This window comes from Tenrec ecaudatus, chromosome 10 (assembly GCF_050624435.1).
Source record: "Tenrec ecaudatus isolate mTenEca1 chromosome 10, mTenEca1.hap1, whole genome shotgun sequence".
NCBI lineage: Eukaryota > Metazoa > Chordata > Mammalia > Afrosoricida > Tenrecidae > Tenrec > Tenrec ecaudatus.
Genome location: NC_134539.1, coordinates 137,454,770 through 137,475,976, shown reverse-complemented (window position 1 = coordinate 137,475,976; position 21,207 = coordinate 137,454,770). Strand labels below are relative to the sequence as shown.

General features: G+C 58.5%; 1 protein-coding gene and 1 non-coding gene across 2 annotated transcripts; one reads left to right on the top strand and one right to left on the bottom strand.

The window, feature by feature from the left end:
* The first annotated feature begins 1,538 nt into the window (after positions 1-1,538).
* On the top strand, positions 1,539-19,487 carry KCNH4 (potassium voltage-gated channel subfamily H member 4). The gene is made up of 16 exons (XM_075559373.1): positions 1,539-1,614; positions 3,354-3,587; positions 3,866-4,012; positions 4,116-4,243; positions 4,931-5,174; positions 5,475-5,632; positions 9,359-9,566; positions 11,381-11,575; positions 11,798-11,997; positions 12,729-12,978; positions 13,499-13,743; positions 14,332-14,370; positions 14,567-14,919; positions 15,169-15,275; positions 16,772-16,845; positions 18,831-19,487. The coding sequence occupies exons 1-16, from the start codon at positions 1,539-1,541 to the stop codon at positions 19,212-19,214; spliced, it is 3,042 nt and encodes a 1,013-aa protein (XP_075415488.1). The 3' UTR covers positions 19,215-19,487.
* On the bottom strand, positions 8,903-9,046 carry LOC142460620 (small nucleolar RNA SNORA48). The gene has a single exon (XR_012786793.1). It is a non-coding gene; the product is annotated as a small nucleolar RNA SNORA48 (small nucleolar RNA).
* Positions 19,488-21,207: the final 1,720 nt, after the last annotated feature.

Here is a 21,207-nt window from a genome sequence, read left to right as displayed (position 1 = left end):
TGAACTGTTGAATGGAAAACCAACTCGCTCTGTGAACTTTTACTCGAATCACACACAGTCAGACGTGTCAATAAATCAAGTAAATGTAGAGACACAGAAAGAAGTGGCGCCTGTCAGCAAACTAAGGTCTCAAATGTTTCTCAGATCTTGGTGCAAACTTTGGCATCCTCCCAGCCCATCTTCCCACTCTCCTTTCGCTGTTCTGTCCTATCTGCTGACAGTGAGGCAGCTCTGTGTCTTGTCTCACCTGGATTCTGCTTGCTGCTGCCTGGGTACCCCCTGGAGCAGAGAGAGATAGATCAGTGTCCCTCTTAGACCCTTGGGGATTTGCCAACCGTGACGCTTCCCACCTCAGAACATCTTTCTCAGCCCCAGGCTCTTCCACTTGAAAGAAAGCAGAAGGAAGGTGTATTTCGATTTAGAGAGGAGAGTGGAGAAACGTACTCACAAGACACTTAATTTGTACGGAGGACATGCGTGGCGCTACCAACTTTTCACAACAACTGCATGAACCATAAAACAAACCAAACTCACTGCCATCGAGTCGGCGCCGGCTCATAGGGGCCCTATAGGACAGGGCTCCCCAGATGGCAGCTCTAGGGGAGTAGAAAGCACCGTTTTTCTCCTGAGGAGCGGCTGGTGATTTTGAGTTGTGGGCTTGGCCGAAAGAAGTATTAGCTCCATGTTATAGATAGGGAAAGTGAGGCTCAGCTACGCTAAGGCACCCTATTTAAGCGTCAGTGACATAGCTGGATCCTGGCCCCCCCGGTGGTTTCCATCTCTGAACCTTGCAGTGAGCGGCCCGGCGCGTCCTCGCGGCGCCACGAGGGAAGCACAAACCGAGGAGTAAGTGGCTCATTCTAAGAGTTGGGGCTCCCAGCGTTTCAATCCCCCAACAGCAAAAGCAGCTTCTTGGAGCCTCGCTAACTCAGACTGCAGTGCGGGGACAGGCAGCGCGCCAACCCCAGCAGGTGGCACTGCACTCCGGAAGCCAGCGACCGCGTGGGTGGCGCCGGGGAAGCCCGGGGGGAGGAGCCCCAGGCAGGTGTGGGCGGGGCAAGAAGCCAGGGAACCACCACCAAGCCCCCGCCACGCGTGGGGGCGTGGCCAACCGTGGAGGGGGCGTGTCTGCCATACAAACCCCGCCTCACCTCGGGTCTGTCCCTCCCAGTGGGCGTGTCCCTAATCCTCCTCCCTGGAGACACGCGTGGGCCTCTCCCCTGTCGCTGGGGGGGCCGCCCAAAGAGGTGCGGGGTGTCGCTGGCGGCCCCTCCCCGTGCTGGGCCACGTGGCGGGCGCGGGCCGAGCCCGGGGGAAAGAGCCCGGCCCGCGGGGAAGGGGGGGCACCAAGGCGGTGCCGAGCGAGCTAAGCCCAGCGCCACCCGGGCTCGGGGCGCAGAGGCGGCGGCGGCGGCCAGAGGGAGGGGAGGAGGCAGGCGGGCGCATGGGGCGCCCCGGCCCCGCCGGCAGCGCGCCCCCTCCGGCCTGGCCGCGCTGAACGCCCTCCAGCGCCGCGCCTCGAACCCGCGCCCGGGGCCATGCCCGTCATGAAGGGGTTGTTGGCCCCGCAAAACACCTTCCTGGACACGATCGCCACCCGCTTCGACGGCACGCGTGAGTGGGGCTGGGGCTAGGGCTGGGGGGGGTCACGCCGGCGGTCAAGTCTGCACTCTGGGCCCCGGAACTTGCGGAGAGCCTGGGTGCGAGGGCAGAGGAGGGGAGGGGAGAGGAGGCGCCCACTGGTAGAGCACCCGGCGAGGGGAGGCGGGAAAAGGGCTGGGAGCGCTGGGGTCCAAGGTTAGGGGGTGTGACTCTGGGGAAGAGCGGCTCTTTGTGCGGGGAGACGGAGGAGGGGCCTTGGGAGCCGCCCACTCCCGGCAGAGCGGCGTTGGAAGCGTATTGGGGGCATCCCAGACCTGGGCGTGGGACGAAGTGACCCGGCGCCCTGGAGTATACTCCCAGACGACTCCAACCCCCGTCCCCCCAGAAAAAAAGAAAAGAAAAGGTCAGTCTTGGGCAAGACCCAGCTTGGATTCAGGTCACGCGAGTCCCAAATCGGAACCCGTAGGGGCGCCTGTGCCTGCGGAGGGTGAGGCGGGCAGGAGGGGCGGTCTGTGTGATGGAGGGAATTCCCAGCTCGCCCACCCTCTCTTGGATTCCAGGTTCAGCACCTTGGACAGCCACATCCCTCTTTCCCCTCCTCTTCCCGCACCATTCCCTTTTGCCTACCCCGGAGCAGGGAGAAGCGGGGAGATCGGCCCCCGGCCCCCCTAAGGAACCCTGCAGGAGCTCTGAAGGGTGGGGGAGCGGTACCCGAGGGCGGAAACCGAGCCACCGGGGGCCCTACCCGCCTCCCCACCCTGCGAGCATACACACCTCCCTCGTTTCCATAGCGCCCGTCGCTGGGGCAACAGCCCCTGGGATGGAAGGAGGTTTCGTCCTGGAGCCCAGCACCTCCTGGGTATCCTCAGTGTCCCGTTAGCCCCTCCACCCCCAGACAGTCATCCTTTCAAGTTCCCCAGAACTGGCTGTCTCAGATCCCATCTCTGTCCCTAGACCACCCACAGGAACCTTACTGCCCCCTCCCAACCACTGGGGCCAGTTCAGGCTCTCTCGCTGAAGTTTACTGAACCCCACTTAGAACACTGGGATAGGGCCCTGCCATTCGCTGGGCAAGTGCTAATGTGTTGGACCTTCCCTGGAAAACAGGGGATGAGGACCCTGCTCCTCAGGGTCTCCCTCCTTTCACTTAGAAGTTTGGATCATTTCTGCCTTTGGGGTCCCGATCACTTACACTCTACTAGAAGGACCAGGTGGCGTCTTACAGCTGTGTGCACTGGAGAGGCTCACTGCACCTTCTCCGTTGGAGGGTCTTGGTCCTAACTCTCTGTGCTGTGCAGTGTGTTAGAACTTGGAGAGCCCGGGCGACCCTCACTGTCAGCCACCCTGTGAGGAAGATGCTGTTCTTAGCTCCCACGTTACAGACCAGAGTCCATCAACTTACCCAAGGTCACGGGGGTGGCAGGGGTGGGCGGGTGCTGGGATCTTGTTCTTGCTCAGAGCCGTGCTGCCGACTACAGCAAGAGCTTACCAGCTTAAAGGCAGGCAAGGAAACACACGGCTTCTTATGGTGCCTTCTCCAATCCCTCTGTCGTCCCCATCCGGGCTCCCAGCCACCCTGGGGCCCTTGTTTGTTTGCTCTCTCTCTCTCTCTTACTCTCATTTCAGAAGTGAGGTCCAGGACCCACCCGGGAGCCTGTGACCTCTGACCACATCTGGGGAAGAGTGCTGCCCACCTGAGAGCTGAAGTCCATGCTTGGCCTTGACCTGACCTTGCCTCCTTCTACCCATAGACAGCAATTTCTTACTGGCCAACGCTCAGGGCCCACGGGGCTTCCCCATCGTCTACTGCTCTGACGGCTTCTGTGAGCTCACCGGCTACGGCCGCACAGAGGTCATGCAGAAAACCTGCAGCTGCCGTTTCCTCTACGGCCCGGAGACCAGCGAGCCCGCCCTGCAGCGGCTGCACAAGGCCCTGGAGGGCCACCAGGAGCACCGGACTGAAATCTGCTTCTATCGCAAGGATGGTGAGGGGTCCAGCCTGCCCTCCAGCCTTGCCCAGACCCCAGAGGCCACTTCGCATGGTGGAAGAAGTCTGGGTGCTCCCCTCACACTGCCACAAACTGGCTGTGTGACAGGGTGTCCTTGGCCCCCTCTAGGCCTCAGTTTCCCATCACTGCTGGCAGTCTCTAGAGTTCCTTCCAGCTCAGAATCTTTGCTGACACGTATCTGGCCACTCGGCGGACTGGGACGAAAGGGGACCATGAGCTCAGTCCTCTTTCCCTCCTTCTCTTCATGCCTATAGGCTCAGCCTTCTGGTGCCTCCTGGACATGCTGCCCATCAAGAATGAGATGGGGGAGGTGGTGCTGTTTCTCTTCTCCTTCAAGGACATCACTCAGCGTGGAGGCTCAGGACTGGGCTCCTCGACAGGCCATGGGGACAGTAATCATGGTAACGGCATATCTGGGGAAGGGGCAGGCAAGAGGGGTTCAGAGGCCCTGGCCCTCGGGCACAGGCTGTGCCCCACTCATCTCCGCACTCTCCTTCCCAACAGAAAACTCCCTGGGCAGGAGGGGACCCAGCTTGAAATTTCGGTCGGCCAGGAGACAGAGCCGTACCGTCCTACACCGGCTGACTGGCCATTTTGGGCGCCCAAGCCAGGGAGACATGAAGACCAATAATGTGAGGCTCACCCCATCCCAACAAGTCCTTCAGGCTTCCTTCCATCACACCTCCCTTGGTTTCGTGGGTGACTGACATTCTGCTCTGATAACGTCCCAAGGGTGGGGCTGTCTAAGCAATTAATTCACCCACCCCTGGGTGATGGTCTGACAACATAAGGGGTGTATTATACACTGCTATGGCCCAATGGGAGAGATCCCCCAGGGAGGTGGGACGCCTAGCACCTAGGCCTGTATATCTCTTCTTAGGACCCAGCCAAAGCCAGGGCATTTCATTGCTAACCCTTTGAGCGGTGTGTTAGGGCTAACCGTGCCAGCCCCCTCTTATCCTTGGGACACAGCCCCCTTCGGTGTGCCCTTAGGACCCAGGAGGAATTCAGAGAGAGGGGCATTAGTGAGCCCCCCACCCCCCAGCTAGAGCATATGCCTGACATGTGCTAAGGCGGAGGCAGGTCAGGCTCATAAATAACCTCACCTAGACCATGACTGATTCAGAGGGAGATGGCAAGCACAGGGGTACATCGGTGCCAGCCTCTGAACCCTTGCCCTCCACCTTCTGTTTCCTCTTGTGGTTGCCCTTTCAGGGCCCCCTGTACCTCTTCCCGGTTCCCCGCCTCTCCCTCCCCAAGCCCCGGCCCCGGCCCCTCTCTCCATCATGAGTCCCCAACCACCACCCCTCTCCCTTTAGAACGTGTTTGAACGAAAGCCATCCGTGCCGGAGTACAAGGTGGCCTCCGTGGGGGGATCCCGCTGCCTCCTCCTCCACTACAGCATCCCCAAGGCCGTCTGGGATGGCCTCATCCTCCTTGCCACCTTCTATGTTGCGGTCACTGTCCCCTACAACGTCTGCTTCTCGGGCGATGACGACACCCCCATCACCTCCCGACACACGCTCGTCAGCGACATCGCTGTAGAGTTGCTCTTCATCCTGGGTCAGTCCTGGCGGGTGGGCTGGGGGACTTGCCGCCCGTGGCCTGCAGGCTCATCCGTGTCTGGGTCTTGAAGTCTGGTCCCAGTGGTCCCTGGACCCGACCCTGGCTCTCACTGCCTCTTGTCTTGGAGTTTCTCTTCTCGATGGACCAGCCAGAAGCTAACCCCTTGCTCCCCATCCCTGCCTCTTCCTCCACTGTGGGGTTTTAGGGAAGGCCTGTTGTCCACTCACTTTACCCCGTGGCCCTTTGAGCTGAGTATCAAGGCTTAGCAGCCCCACTGACAGCCTCTTACACCCCCAGATATCATCCTGAACTTCCGCACCACCTATGTGTCCCAGTCCGGCCAAGTCATTTCTGCTCCTCGCTCCATCGGCCTCCACTATCTGGCCACTTGGTTCTTCGTGGACCTTATTGCTGCGCTGCCTTTTGACCTGCTTTACGTCTTCAATATCACCGTGGTGAGTGACCCTGTCCCACCGTACAACCTAGTGACCCTATCCCACCGTACAACCTAGTGACCCTGTCCCACCGTACAACCTAGTGACCCTGTCCCACCATACAACCTACCCCCCAATGTCCATGCGGCACCTCCCGTGACGCCCACCCTACCTCATGGCCCCTCAGGTGTATCAGAGCAGCACTGCCCTCCAGAGGGTTTTCAAAGGCTCATTTTGGAGGAGTAGGTTGCCAGGCCTTTCTTCTGAGGTGCCTCTGGGTGGACTCAAACTTCTAGAGTTTCACTTAACAGCCAGGCACCACTTAACCATTTGTCCCACTCAGGGACTCCCATCTTCCATTAACCTCTGGCCTGCCAGTCGAATTCTGACTCAGTGACCCCATTGGACAGAGTGGAATTGCCCCCCAGGGTGTCCCAGGCTATACATCGTTAGAGAAGCAGGCTGCCGCATCTTCCACGCAGAGTGACAACCTTTCCGATTCACTGGGCTTCTCCATCTCCCAATAGTCCATCCCCATCGGTCCATTTGCAGGCGTATATCTAGCACCTGCTGTGGGCCAGGCCTGCCCGCTGCTGGGCGCTGCTGGGCAGGCTCGCCAGGGTCTGTGCGCAGCTCACACTCGCCAGGGGAACCCGAGACAAAGGCAGAGCTAAGTAGAGCTACCGAGGCGGGGTTGGTCTGATGCCAAGTGAGTGGTACTTTTCACATTTTTATTTAACAAACAACTGATGAGCACTTGGCTGTCTGCAAAGCACCGTGTGGGGCATGGTCACAGCGTGGCAGGGAAGGGGACCACGACAGGGCCTCCCAGCGGTGCAGCTGGAGCAGGGACAGGGATAATAGGAACAGAAAAGTGGGAGGGGGCTGAGGGGCTGCAGGGCTGGAGCTGGGGCTGGACAGAGCTAGCTGGCCTTGGCATTCTAGGCTGGCACACGGGTCTGAGCAGAAATGATTGGCAATTTATCCGGCATGAAGGCAGAGGGTAGGGTGGTCTGGGAAGGATTCCAGAGAAAGTAGGACAAGAGCTAGACTTTACGCACTGAGGAGGGTTTGGCTGGCTGGAGAGGAGAAAGCACATCCTGGGATTGCCTAATGAGGCAAGAGCAAGAGTGGTTTCGGAGGCAGAGAGGACCTGGGCCTTCATGTCCCGGGCCTCTGCCGGGAGGGCCCTCAGGGGCTCCGCTCTGCACGCAGGGCCAGGGTCAGGCTGCCCCACCCTGTGTCCCCAGGCCCCCTCAGCGGTCGACTGGGAGATGGAGAACCGTTTCCCTGTGCGCTGCTCCCTGCCACACAGCTATAGCGGGAAACCACCTACACGCAGCCGGATTTAACTAGCCGCCAACGGGCTGTGGGCCTCTTCTCCTGGCTGTGTACACGTGTGTGCGAGCTCCCACACACGTGCATATATGTGTGTCTGCCCTGAGGCGCTGGCCAGTCCAAGCAGAGCTGTCTCTGGGAGCACCCCTGTCTGTGCCTGCCAGGCTGTCCCCAGGGACCTGGGGAACTTCAGGGGAACCTCAGCCTTCTTGCCTGGTGCCTTTGGTGCTCTTGACAGCCCCGAAGTTCCCTCACGCACAGTATCACCTAGGGGCCTCACAGTAACCCTCTGGGAGGAGATTCTCGTGACCTGGCCAACCTCTCACTTTTTCTTCTTCTTCTTCTTCATATATGGAGACACACAGAGAGGTTAAGTAACTTGCTGAAGGTCCCACAGCTAGCAAGTAGCACCCAGGACTTGAACACCAGATCTCCACTCTCTTCGTCTGGTATTCTTTCCCATACGCCACCTTGATTGCCAGGAATCCAGGGGTGCTGGTGGGGGGGGCTGGTCTGGCCTAAGAGGAGATGAGGGCCAATGCTGTGGGCAGAGGAAAGTGGAGCGGAGCTGGGAGATGAGTAAGCACTGGTCCAGTGGTGGGTTTGAGGGAGCAGGCCTGAGACCACCAGACTGAGGAGAGTGAGAGGAGGGTCCCCAGGGCCTAGGGGCCGGGGCCCAGGGCAGGGCCAGGAAGAAGCCCTGCAGATCTCTTGTTTTGAGCCAGGAGCCCTGGGAGCTGGGTGCAGGCATCCCGCCCCAGAGACGCTCCCTGGTGGGGGATCAGGACCAGCTCCTTTCTAGCTTTCACCGCAAAGTGGAGACGATGACTTCAGGGGGTTTGGGTGCAGTGTAGGACCGAGCCTCCTGGAGGCTCCAGGGGGGTCAGTGAAAGGCCTTCACACCAAGCTCCACAGGCACTGCACCACCCAGCCCCCAGCCCAGATGCCTCTGTGAGAAGATACACCTCCCCGCTCCTCACCCCCAACATGGAGGTGCTCACTGAGTGACTAATATCATGGTAAGAATAGCAGCAGTCGTGGGACTACCAGTCAGTATTTGCAAGATCCTTGCTAGGGGCTGTTAGGAACCCTGGTGGCGTAGTCATGACGAGTTAGGCTGAAAACTGTGAGGTCAGCAGGTCAAAACCACCAGTCAGCTCACGGAAGAAAAACGAGGCTTTCTTCTCCTGTCAAGAATTACTGTCTCAGAAACGCACAGCAGCAGCTGTACCCTGTTTTATAGTGTCAATGTGGGTCAGAATGGACTCAATGGCAGTGAGTTTGGTTTGGTTTGCTTTTGCTAGAGGCTGTTAGCTCCATCAACACACACACACACCTCTACAAGGACAGAGAACGCCCACCCGCTCCCATCCCAGGCCTCCTCAGCCCTCGCGCTCCTCTGTATGTTTTGGGCCTGACTCTCACCTGCAGCTGGTCCACAGTGGGCAGCGCTCCTCCCCCCCTCCTCCCCCCGCCCCTTAGAGTCCCTGCCCTCCAGCTGCACAGGCTTGTTCCAATTCCTCCATGCCTCATAGAAGGGCCTGGGCACTGCCACCATCTTCACTACCAGCTCTTGTTCACAGTTGCTTGTGTCCAAGATATGGGTGCTTCCAGCAGAGACTGGTCTCTGTCCCCCTGCCTCTGGCCTGACCTGAGGCCACGGGCACTCCAGCACAGAATAGGCTAGAGTGTTGGTCAAACCTAGTGCCCCTGGTCCGTCATTTCCTTGGTGCGTGACCTTGGACAAGTCATGAACCTTTCTGAGGCTTAATCCATTCATTTGCAGACAAGTCCCTGGCCATCCTGTAAACTCAGATACACACAGCGGTCCTATAGGACAGGGGTTCCCCACATTCCTCATGCTTCAACCCTTTTCATACAGTTCTTCATGGTGTGGTGACCCTCCCCCCCAACCATAAAATTATTTTCGTTGCTACTCTTTTTTTTTTTTTTTAATGTGCCCTAGGCATGAAACAGCTCTGGCCACGATCTGGGCATCAAGCTAGGATGAACAAAGGGTTGCCAGTCTGCTCTGCCCCTGACTGAGATAAGAGCACCACCACCAATCAGGGGTCTCTTTGCCCACAGCCAGGGGATTTGTTGTTACTTCTTAACTATAATTGTGCTACTGTGATGAATTAAGTGACCCTGATTTACGGAGTAGAAAGTTCCGTCTTTCTACCGCAGAGTAGCTGGTGGTTTTGAACCGCTGACCTTGTGGTTGGCAGCCCACAATGTAACCACTATGCCACCAGGGCTCCTCCTTCTCAGGAGAGCAGGGCCGTTCTCCTGCTGCAGCCTCCCCTGGCTGCAGGGCCTCTGGTGGGAGGCATGGGGGGTGCAGGGGGTGGCAACGCAGACTGTAAGGGAGTGTGCCCGCTGACTGGCCCCCTCTCTGCTCCCCTGCAGACCTCGTTGGTGCACCTGCTGAAGACGGTGCGGCTGCTGCGGTTGCTGCGGCTGCTGCAGAAGCTGGAGCGCTACTCCCAGTGCAGTGCAGTGGTGCTCACGCTGCTCATGTCCGTGTTCGCACTCCTCGCCCACTGGATGGCCTGCGTCTGGTACGTGATCGGGCGCCGAGAGATGGAGGCCAATGACCCGCTGCTCTGGGACATCGGTGAGACACCAGCCCCAGGCCTCCTGCCCTGTTCATTGTGTGCCCAAGCTGAGGCCTCCACTCGTGTCTACACCAACTTCCCCCTTCCTCCAATCACCCCACAAACCTGCACTGAGTTCCGTCGGGATCGGCACTGCCAATGCTGATCTGCAGGCAAGGCCTCTGCCTCCCAAGACACGTCCCCTGCCCAGCCGAGCAGGGGAGTCGGTGATGACAGTCAGAACATGACACTGATGGGGGGTAGCCCTTGGGGAGCAGTACAATGAAAGCCCTGAAGAAGGGGTGGCCTGTCCCTCTCCCTTATCAATTCCTTTTGCCTGTACCCATCCCACCTCCTCCCACTGGCCAGCCCCTCAATGTCCTCCTGAGCACTATCCCTGACATGTCCTTCTCTGCTTCCCCTCTGTGCACCCCTCTTCCATCATGTGCACCCCTCTTCTCCCATCCCTTCAGTCCCCACTGCACCCCCAGCCCTCACACCACAAGCTTCTGCAGTAGCCTCCCCCATCTCTCCCTGCCCACTTCGCATCACCTACCTCCACACCCCAGCCAAATGGGTCTTTCAAGAATCAGTGCTGGCCCGCTCGGATCCTGAACTCCACCCCTAACACAGCGGTGCCCCCCCCCCACCCGAGTCCCGTCTGGTGCCCTTTCTCCATGCCCCCTGGGCTGCAGCCTCCGAGCCTCCCTGCTAGGTTCCAGATGCACTGTTTTCTGCTGACCTGTGAACAAGGACGTTTCTTCCTGGCCTCTCCCTCCCCACCACCCTTTGTCTCCTCACTCCCTTTCGCTGGAGTGACTTTCCTGCTCCTTATAGTCTCAATCCAGAGTCCCCGTCCTAAGGAGGCCCTCCTTGAGCCCTGGTGGCACCGTGGTTAAGCACTCAGCTGCTCCCGCAAGGTTGGTAGTTCTAGCCCATGGGGCCATTCTGTGGGCCCAGGGTCTGGCCCTCTGCATCTGTAAAGGTTCTGGCAACTCTTCTCTGCCCATGAGTCATACTCTTTTTGCTGCGAGTCACAAGACAATGGGTACTGACATCTGTCCTAGAACCGCAGGACTGGCCCGGCTACAGCTGGGTTCCAAAAACCAAACTCACTGCCACTGTCGATGCCAACTCACAGGGACCCTATAGGACATGGTAAAACTGCCTCTGTGGAACTCTGAGGCTGTTGGTCTTTATGGGAAGAGAAGGCCCTGTTAGTCTCCGGAGGTGAGGCTGCTGGTTTTGAACCCATGACCTTGTGGTTAGCAGCCCAACTTGTAACCCACTACTCCTCCAGGGCTCATCTGGCTGAGTTTGGGCTCCCTAGCCTATCATGGTTCCTCAGATGCTTGATAAACCAGTACAGTCGACCTTGTGACGTCAGGGGAAACCTGGACTCCACAGGAGAGGGGTCAGTGGGGCAGGGTTCCAAGTGGCTGATTTGATAGATCACCAGGCTTTTCTTCCAAGTCACCTTTGGGTGGACTCCAGTCTTTCTGTTGGAGGCTCCAGGGCACCTTCCTGAAGGCCATCTCCCATCCCTAATGATCATTCCCCTCTTTCCCCAACACACTGTAAGCTCCACCAGCACGGGGCGCATGGCTGGCTGGGTCAAGTTGGTGCGCAGTAAAACAGCCTCAACTAGAAGGGCTCGCTGACCAATCAGTAATCCCAGATAGCAACTCTCAGTGTACCATCCACCAGCAGGCCCAGCCCCAGGCTGCCGTCCAGCCCTGCTGGTGCACACCGGCCTCCAGAAATGCCTGCTCAAGGTCAAGGACTGGCCCTTCAGGGAAACCTGCTTCTCTTCCACCCCCTGCCCTCTCCCCAGGGTGGCTGCACGAGCTGGGCAAGCGGCTGGAGGTGCCCTACGTCAACGGCTCGGCCGGCGGCCCTTCCCGGTGCAGCGCCTACATCGCTGCGCTCTACTTCACGCTGAGCAGTCTCACCAGCGTGGGCTTCGGCAACGTCTGCGCCAACACGGACGCCGAGAAGATCTTCTCCATCTGCACCATGCTCATAGGCGGTGAGGCTGGGCCGCCGCGCCCCGCGCGCACCCGGCCACGGGGCCCCAGGGAGGGCGTGGGGGCCACCAGGGCCAGAGCGCACGCTGGCATCCATGCAGGGCATGGCCACTGCCACTTCCCCACCTAAGGGCGGTGGCCACCGAAGACGCCAGGTGGGCTTGGGAGCAGGGCTGGCGGCCAGGGCACCGCAGCCCCCTGACCCGCGTCTGCCCGTCCCGCAGCGCTGATGCACGCCGTGGTGTTTGGGAACGTGACGGCCATCATCCAGCGCATGTACTCGCGCCGCTCGCTCTACCACAGCCGCATGAAAGATCTCAAGGATTTCATCCGCGTGCACCGCCTGCCCAGGCCGCTCAAACAGCGCATGCTCGAGTACTTCCAGACCACGTGGGCCGTCAACAGTGGCATCGACGCCAACGAGGTAGTGGCCAGCCCCCCACCCCCGGCTCACGCCATCCTAGCTCCAGCCCCGTGGCTCTGTGCATTCCGGGACACCGGCACCTGCTCGGCGCCAGCCTCGGCGTCGCTTGCTGGGGTCTCGGATGATACACTCAGCCCTTGCCCTCAGGGAGCCCGGGTCTGGCGAGGAAGGCAGACAAGTAAACATCATTGAGGAGTGAGAAGGGCAGTAATGGAGGGATGTCAGTGCAGTGGGAGCCCAGAGGAGCCAGGTGAAAGGACATTGTGAAGGACGTAGAAATCAGTCCACCAAGGGCAGGTCGTTCCAGGCAGAAGGAACAAGGACCCAGGTCCAGAAGTGCTGGCGCAGGAGAGGAGGGCAGGCTCTGGGAAAGGAAGCAGCTTTGCTGAACAGGGATGGGAGGGTCCAGGCAGGGCCCTCTCGTGGGTGACCTTGAACTTAAACTTTGTTCTATAAGGATTGGGGGCCTGAGAGTGGCATGGGCTAGGAGGGCGGAGGGTCTAGGAGCCTGGACGAGTGAGGAGTTTCTAGTCTCTGCCCCTGATGCTTGGGTTAGGAGGCTCATCCCATAGCCAGGGGGTCGCTGGTCTACACATTGTTCTGAAAGTTAACGGGTGACTTCCACGCAAAGAGTCAGTGAGCGCTCCCTCTTTGGAGACAGCTCCACACATTTGGAGAGGCAAGGAGCAGCTGCAGGGGGATGGCCAGAATGACCTGTGCATCTTATGCAGTTACTGCGTGACTTCCCAGACGAACTGAGAGCTGACATTGCCATGCACCTGAATCGGGAGATCCTGCAGCTACCACTGTTTGGAGCAGCAAGCAGGGGCTGCCTGCGGGCCCTCTCTCTGCACATCAAGACCTCATTTTGCGCCCCGGGCGAATACTTGTTACGCCGTGGAGACGCCCTGCAGGCACACTACTACGTGTGCTCTGGCTCCCTGGAGGTGCTCCGAGACAATATGGTGCTGGCCATCCTGGGTGAGGGTCCCCCCACCACAATCCCCCAACCCCCATGTCAGAACCTTCCCGAGGCCTTGGGAATGGCCAGCAGGCTAGGGAATGGAAAATTCCTAGCAGAGACCTGGAGTTTTAGCTAAGGGAATTCTTTCTCAGTCCCTCCACTCTCCTACTGTCCCCTGTTTGACCATTCCCTATGACTTGCCCCCCAATCCCATTGACACCCCCCCTCTCAGCCTGTCAGCTTCTTTCCAGTGACTGTCTCCCAACGCCATGGACCGCTGCCCTTTAATTGACCCCTGTCATCATTTATGGGTCATCTCATTTCATCGATCATTCCTCCAGCCCCACTGATGTCCTCACTGACAGTATCCCAACCCCGTCACCAGTCATTAGCCACTGATGAATTCCACCGGTCCCATCCATTGGCCCATCTCAACCATCCTTCAAGTACATTGACAATGATCCCTTTTGACCACCTCCTACTGATACCCACATGGTCCCTCTGCCCCAGCTGACTGTCCTCATCCCTTGCCCACAGGGAAGGGGGACCTGATTGGGGCAGATATCTCTGAGCCGGGGCAGGAGCCTGGGTCAGGGGCAGGCCCGAGCTGCGTGCTGAAGACCAGCGCTGATGTGAAGGCACTGACCTACTGTGGCCTGCAGCAGCTGAGCAGCCGAGGGCTGGCTGAGGTCCTGAGGCTCTACCCTGAGTATGGGGCTGCCTTCCGGGCTGGCCTGCCCCGGGACCTCACCTTCAACCTGCGCCAGGGCTCTGACACTAATGTATGTAGACCTATAGCCTGAACCCCCTCTAGGGTCCCCTTCTTCAAAGCAGCCCTGCTTCCCCGACCCACAAAGAGCATCTTCTATCTCCTCCCATCCTGAAAGTGTCTTCTCTCAGTCTTAGGCACCCTCTTGCTTGTCCCCCTGGCATGCTTGACATCATCCGACCCGGCAGGCACGATTCCACTGGCCATCACCCAACTCCACGCACCATTGCTCACCATTTCTGCTCCCCATTCTACTGCCCCATCTCCTGCTGCCCATCGCCAGCCCCACTCGGACTCTTGGCCCCACTTTGGAGCCAAGCCCCCTCCCCTCCCTCGGCTCTTTCTCCTTCCCCATCCCCTCGCTCTCCATTCACCAGGCCCTCTGAGCCCCCCTGTGTCTTGGGCTGTGGGTCTGCACCCTTTGCTGCTTGTTAGCCTGATTCTGCCGCTTGAAATCTCTCTGAGTTGGATGTGAGTGTGTCTGACTCACTTCCACAGAAAGGCCCCATGTTGTCAACCGGACAACACTGTTGAGTGGAATTGGGAGGTGCCCCTCTAGGGGAGTGTGAATAAGCTCACCGCCACCCCCATATTCCCACAGGGCCTCAGCCGCTTTGCCCGGTCCCCTCGTCTCTCGCAGGTAACACTGTTGGGAGGGGGTTGGGTTGGGGTGAGGTTGCATCCGGGAGAAGGCGGGACATGGGGGGCATCTTTCCTTGGTTGTTCTGCTCAGGGAGAGGGGCTGGGGAGTGGCATCCTCCAGTGACAGCTGTGGCTTAAGGAAGGGACTGCTGTCCACTACCTTTGGGCATCAGCTGCCCCCTCTGCCCTCGCAGTCCCACTCGGAAAGACTCGGCTCCTCCTCAGACAAGACCCTGCCATCCATCACAGAGGCTGAGGGTGGGGCAGAGCCAGGGGCTGGTTCCAGACCCCGCCGGCCCCTCCTGCTGCCCAACCTCAGCCCGGCAAGGCCTCGGGGCTCCCTGGTCAGCCTTCTGGGGGAAGAGCTGCCCCCTTTCTCAGCCCTTGTCTCCTCCCCTTCCCTGTCCTCCTCCTCTTCCCCTGCCCTGGCTGGCCAGGGCCGAAGCCCCTCCCCACATGGCCCCCCCAGGGGCTCCGCTGCCTGGAAGCCCCCACAACTGCTCATTCCTCCAATGGGAACATTTGGACCTCCAGACCTCAGTCCCCGGTGAGATGCCAGCTTCCCCTGGTTTCCCCACACTCCCGCGGGCTTCTAGAACCTTCTCTGGGTTCCCTCGTCCCTCGCATTCCGACCAGTGCTGCTCCTTGTCTCCCCATTTGTCCACCTTACCCTTCTGGTCCCACCACAGCTTGACACCCCATCCCTCTCGGACCTTTGCTCCTCTCCCAGTTCCCTGCCCCTCATGCCCCCACTCACTCTGCCTGCCCTGCATGTTCCCTCCCCACCCTCCACCAGGATAGTGGATGGCATCGAGGACTCTGGCCACACGGCGGAGGCCCCCACCTTCCGGTTCAGCAGGAAGGCTGAGGCGCCTAGGCTTCACCCACAGGTCCCTCCTCCTGGTAAGGACCCAACCTTGGACTGCAATTCATTCACACATTCATTCGGTCCTCATTGCATTTCTTCATCCTACCCCAGGTAGGGGCTCACTTGCTCAGGACACCTGGCCCCTGCTCCCAGTTGAGCGATGTCCCATTTGAGCGCACCGGGTTCAGATAAGGAGTGCCAGGCCTGGTGCTAAGCACCATGACCGAAATAAGACCAGGGGTTGTGGTAGGAGAGGGGAGTACCCCTAAGTCTCCCTCCTAGAGGAGGGGCCCCTGGGGCTGGGTCTGAAAAAGTGGGTAGGCGTGTCTGAGGACCAAACCCAATCTGACTCCCTGCCATCAAATCCACACTGACTCATGGGACCAGGCAGGTCGAAATGCCTTGTGGGCTTCTGAGAGGCTGCAATTCTGTATTGTGGTAGAAGGCTCCTCTTTCTCCCGCAGGGCCACTGTGGCTTTGACTTGTTGACCCAAACGGGTAAGCACCGTGCCAGCAGGACTCCGCATAGAATAGGGCAATTCTTTTATTTTTTAAATCATTTTATTAGGGGCTCATACAACTCTTATCACAATCCAGACATATGTGTAAAGCACATTTGTACCTTTGTTGCCATCATCATTCTCAAACATTTGCTCTCCACCTAAGCTCCTGACATCAGCTCCTCATTTTTTCCCCTCCCTCTCTGCACCCCACTCCCTCGTGAACCCTTGATAATGTATAAATGATTATTTTGTCATATCTTGCCCTGTCCAACGTCTCCCTTCACTCACTTTTCTGTTGTCCATCCCCCAGGGAGGAGGTCACATGTAGATCCTTGTAATCAGTCCTCCCTTTCCAACCCACCCTCCCTCTACCTTTCCAGCATCACCACTCACACCCCTGGTTCTGAAGGGATCATCTACCCTAGATTCCCTGTGTTTCCAGTTCCTATCTGTACCAGTGTACATCCTCTGGTCTAGACAGATTTGTAAGGTAGAATTGGGCTCATGATAGTAGGCGGGGAAGCATTTAGGAACTAGAAGAAAGTTATATGTTTCATCATTGCTACATCGCACCCTGACTGGCTCATCTCCTCCCCGAGACCCTTCTGTAAGGGGATGTCCAGTGGCCTACATATGGGCTTTGGGTCTCCACTCCGTACTCCCCCCATCATTCACAATGATACGATTTTTGTTCTGATTATGCCTGATACCTGATCACTTCAACACCTCATGATCGCACAGGCTGGTGTGCTTCTTCCATGTGGGCTTTGTTGCTTCTGAGCTAGATGGCCACTTGTTTACCTTCAAGCCTTTAAGATGCCAGACGTTATATGTTTTGATAGCCGGGCACCATCAGCTTTCTTCGAGTAGGGCAATTCTTAAAAAGCATCCCACATCTGTGGGTGGGAGGTGAGTTTAGTGGCCCAGGGATCAGGGCTTCCCACCCCGCTGATGGCATTCTACACCCGCTCAGGCTGTGGGTTCTGCCATCAGTGTTCCTTGCACTCCCCACCCCGTTCTGTTTGCAGGGACCAGGCCCAGCCAGGAGCTGGCCCCTGAAGCTGAAGAGGTGAAGGAGAAGGTGTGCAGGCTGAACCAGGAGGTGTGTGGGGACAGCCCCTTCCCCTCTCGCTTGGAGAGTACCTTGGGATCAGAGATTGGCGGATGTGAAAAGCATGTAGGCTCTGGGAGCAGAGGTCTGAATGCCAGTGGTCAAGGTGACCTTGCGACCTGGGGCAAGTCCATTGCCTCTGTCAGCTCCAGCTTCTTTGTGGGAATGTGGAGGAGGGGAGAGCTTGGCCTTGGAGCCTGAGAGGACAGGGCATCTGGGCCTGGCTCAGACCGCCCTCCCCTCGAGGAAAGAGGACCTTTCAGCTCACTCCTTGCCTCCCCGAGAACCAGCCAGTGCCTTGAGTCAGTCTGCCTCATAGGACTACCAGGCTGTGCCCTCTGGCAGAAGCCGGCTGCCACCTCCCGGGGGAACAGCCGAGCATGTCACCAGTCCCTCAGCCTGGCCCTGGGAAGTGAGGGCTGAGCAGATGGCAGGAGAAGGTGCAGGGAGGACAGGACAGGCTGGGAGGCCTCATCTTGGGGGGTGGGGGGGCGCTGAAGCCCCCACGCTCCTGTTGGGAAGAGCCCAGATCCTGCAGGCAGTGGCTCTGCCTTTCCCTCTGCCCCCTGGGATTGCAGTGCTGTCGCCACAGAGTGGCCCAGCCCAGCCCCTGGGAGTCGCCCTCCCTCTGCGCTGATAAACACCGGGTTTCCCAGAGGGAATGGGGCTCAGGCTGGAGCTGGCCATGTTCGGGGAGACAGACGGGAGGCCCTGCTGCTGCCCCCTGCCTCAAGCCCCTCATTTCTCCCTGTCTGCCTGGCCAGGGGTTCCCACTGACTAGCTGTCTGTCTCTCAGAACCACCTAGAGAATCTGTTAAAATACAGACTCCTGGGCTGGGGTGGAACCCAGAAGTCTGCATTCTCAGTCCACTTTGGGTAAGCACTGAAGGTGGAGACCCTGGGCGTGACCCCTTTGAGCTGGTGGTGGGACTGCCCAGGGCAAGGCCGACCCCTTCCTTCCCACCTGCACAGCCCTGGGACTGCACTTTTTCCAAAAGCAGAGGCAGAGGGAGGTACCACCTGCTGTCCCAAATTCTTCTGGGCGAGAGGCTGGGGGCTGACACCCAGCCAACTGTCACTCCTGCTGCCTTCTGCCCATGAGCAGCCTTCTGAATGATCTCACCAACTGCAGTGTGTGTGTGGTGTTTATGTATTTCTATGTATATGTGTGAGTGTCTGTGTTTATGTTTGTATAGGTATGTGTTTATGCGTGTTTATGTATTTATGTGTCTGTCTGTGTGTGTATGTGTGCATCTTTAAGTGTGTTTGTGTGAATGTCAGTGGTTCTCAACCGTCCTAATGCCACGACCCTTTAATACACTTCTTCCTGTGGTGGTGAATCCCCCAACCATAAAATTGTTTTCGTTGCTACTTCATAACTGTCATTTTGCTACTGTTATGAATCGGGTGATCTCTGTGAAAGGGTAGGTAGTTCGATCCCCAAAGGGTCACAACCCACAGGTTGAGAACTGTTGGTGTATGTGTTTTTATTGTGTGTATGTGTGTGCGTGTGTGTGTGTGTGCATGTCCACTGGAGGGCAGTGACTGTGGTGTGTTTATGTGTGTGTGCATTTGTGTGTGTGTGTGCATGTCCACTGGAGGGCAGTGACTGTGGTGTGTTTATGTGTGTGTGCGTTTGTGTGTGTGTGTGCATGTCCACTGGAGGGCAGTGACTGTGGTGTGTTTATGTGTGTGTGCGTTTGTGTGTGGGTGTGTGTGCATGTCCACAAGAGGGCAGTGACTGTGGTGTGTTTATGTGTGTGTGTGTGTGTGTGTGTGTGCGTGTCCACAGGAGGACAGCAACTGGTGTGTTTATGTGTGTGTGCGTTTGCATGTGTGTGTGTGTGTGCATGTCCACAGGAGGGCAGTGACTGTGGTGTGTTTATGTGTGTGTGCGTGTGTGGGTGTGTGTGCATGTCCACAGGAGGGCGGTGACTATGGGGGCACCTGTGAAACTACTTGGCCTATTTCCACAGATCTCCCGGCTCAACCAGGAAGTGTCTCAGCTCAGCCAGGAGCTCCGGCACATGATGAGCCTGCTGCAAGCCAGGCTGGGTCCCCCAGGCTCCTCCACAGTCGGGCCTCCAGAGATCCCCGTTGCTCCTTGCCCCCAGCAGAGACCACCTGGCCTCTTTCCCCATCTTTCTGGACCACCGCCCAATCTCCAGGATACTACACTCGCTGAAGTCCACTGCCCGGCCAGTGTGGGGACAGTCGAGATAGCAGTTGCTGCCCCAGCCTCCAGATCCCCTAGGCTGTCTCCCTGTCCATCTCAGCCGGACCCTCGGGGACCCTCCCCAGTACCAGAGGCCGCACCTTCAGCTCCAAGCCTCAGATCCAGAGCAGACACTTTCCACTGACACCGGCCTGGGCCCACATCTGCCTGGGGTGGGCACTGCCGCCTGCTACTCAGGGAGGAGCTGGGCCCATTGGCCTCTTGCCTCAGGGTCAGCAGCCACCAGCTGGCCTGGTGGCCTCTGCTGGATTCTCTGGACTCGTAGACAAAGCATGGTCACCGAATCTGCACCCTTCCCCTAACCTTCCCTTTTCCTCCTCTGTGAGGGTAGCTGGCCGAGGCCGCGGGAGCCAGCAGGTGGGGGATTGGACTGCGGTACCTACCAGGCTGGAAGACCAGGGGTGCTACTTCCGCCCCAGGACTTGGAGGCAGGTAGAGATGGCAGAGGTGGGGGCAGTTTGGAGGGGGAGCCTGGGCCCCCGATCCAGCTAGGGAAAGGCAGACTGAGGCCCGAGCCGGTGGGCCCCTGGGGGTGAGTCAACAGCAGGAGAGAAGACAGGGCTCTGTTCTGGAGATGGCCCACGTCCCCGAGATCAGTGTCACCTGGGGGGAGAGGGTGGTTGGAGATCCTTGTTGGGACTTGAACCATCCAAGATGCCTCACCTTGGCCCCCCCCCCCACACACAGTGCGTCTTGGTCCAACACTATGCTTCCACCCCTGAGCGTGGTAGGTTGACCAATATCTGCTTCTCTCTGTAGGCTGTCTCTCATGGCGGTCTCTCCTTCTGCCAGCAACTTGGAAACCAGTCCCCGCAGCACTCTCTCTCCCCGCTGCCCCTGGCCTCAGCCGAGCCCGTCCTCCCCTCATGGTTGTACTCAGGGCCCTGACTTCTTGCACACGCCTCATGGCTCCCGGCTCTTACGGCCCTCTATCCTGGCCTCACTTTTGGATGAGAAATAAACTTTATTTTTGTAGCTGCTGACTCTTGGCTGTTTCTGGGGGTTGGTCCGAGAGCCCCAGAGCTTTGGAGGCACCCATGCGACAGTCACGCCCTTACTGTTCCCCAGGGCCCTGTTGCTGTCTCTAGGAAGGGCAAAGGCGCCAGCCAATTCGCTTGGCACCACGATCATGCCACCAGAGGCCCCAGGGAGCAGGGAGAAACCTTAATGAGGCACTATGGGCCCCTTAGACCTCCTCTCTCCCACTCACAGCCACAGAGAACACATACAGGGTCTGTCTGCAATCTACCTCCAGCCCTTAAAAGGGGGACCCAGGGGACTCCCCACCCTTCCTGTGGAGGCACCTGCGGTTGCAGGGCTAGGTAGGCAGGGTCTGGGGAAGAGTTGCCACCAGCCACGACCTGGCAAGGAATCCCATTCTGCCCCAGCCTCTCTGCTCTCCCTTGCAAGCTCTCCTTTCCCTCTCGGTTCCCACTTCCCTGACGGCCTGCTGTTGGATGTAGGTGGGGGTGAACAGGGTGTAAGATACAGGCGCCGGTGACGTGATGGAACCAGGGGGGGGACACGTTCTGTGCCCGATTGTCGAATGTCGTAGAGGTGCTCTGGCCTCCAGGTATGACTGTTGGCTGGTGTCATAGGAACCACGTCCACAGTTGCCTCTGGGGGGAGCGTCGGTTCTGTACAACTTTCGAGTGGTGTCCCTGGGGGTGGGATACAGACCCAGAGGAGGTACTCCTTTGTGTTGGAGGTGGGGCTGCGCAGAAGAGGTCCTAATCCTGTCGACTGGGTGCAGAAACAAATAGTCCTGATCCAGGTGGGAGGCAGAGTGAGGAGGGGCCAGCAGAAGTGGTTTACTGACCGGGAGGACAGAGGCTCTGTACCTGACATCAGAGACAAGTGGGGGATAGGAGGGGATAGAAGTGGCCCTGGTGTGTTTGAGGACCAAACCCATACCAGAAGGTCCTGGTTTATGACTAAGCAGAGGCTCAGGGCTCGCTGGGATCTCACTGGGAATCATCATCGCAGAGCTGGCTTGGGCAGGGCTTCTCTTGGTTAGACTGGCGAGCGCCCGGGACTGAGTCACACACTCTCCAGTGCACATTCATTCACACCATGTTTTCCTTCCCCAATTCTTCACAGCAGGCCCCTGCACCCTT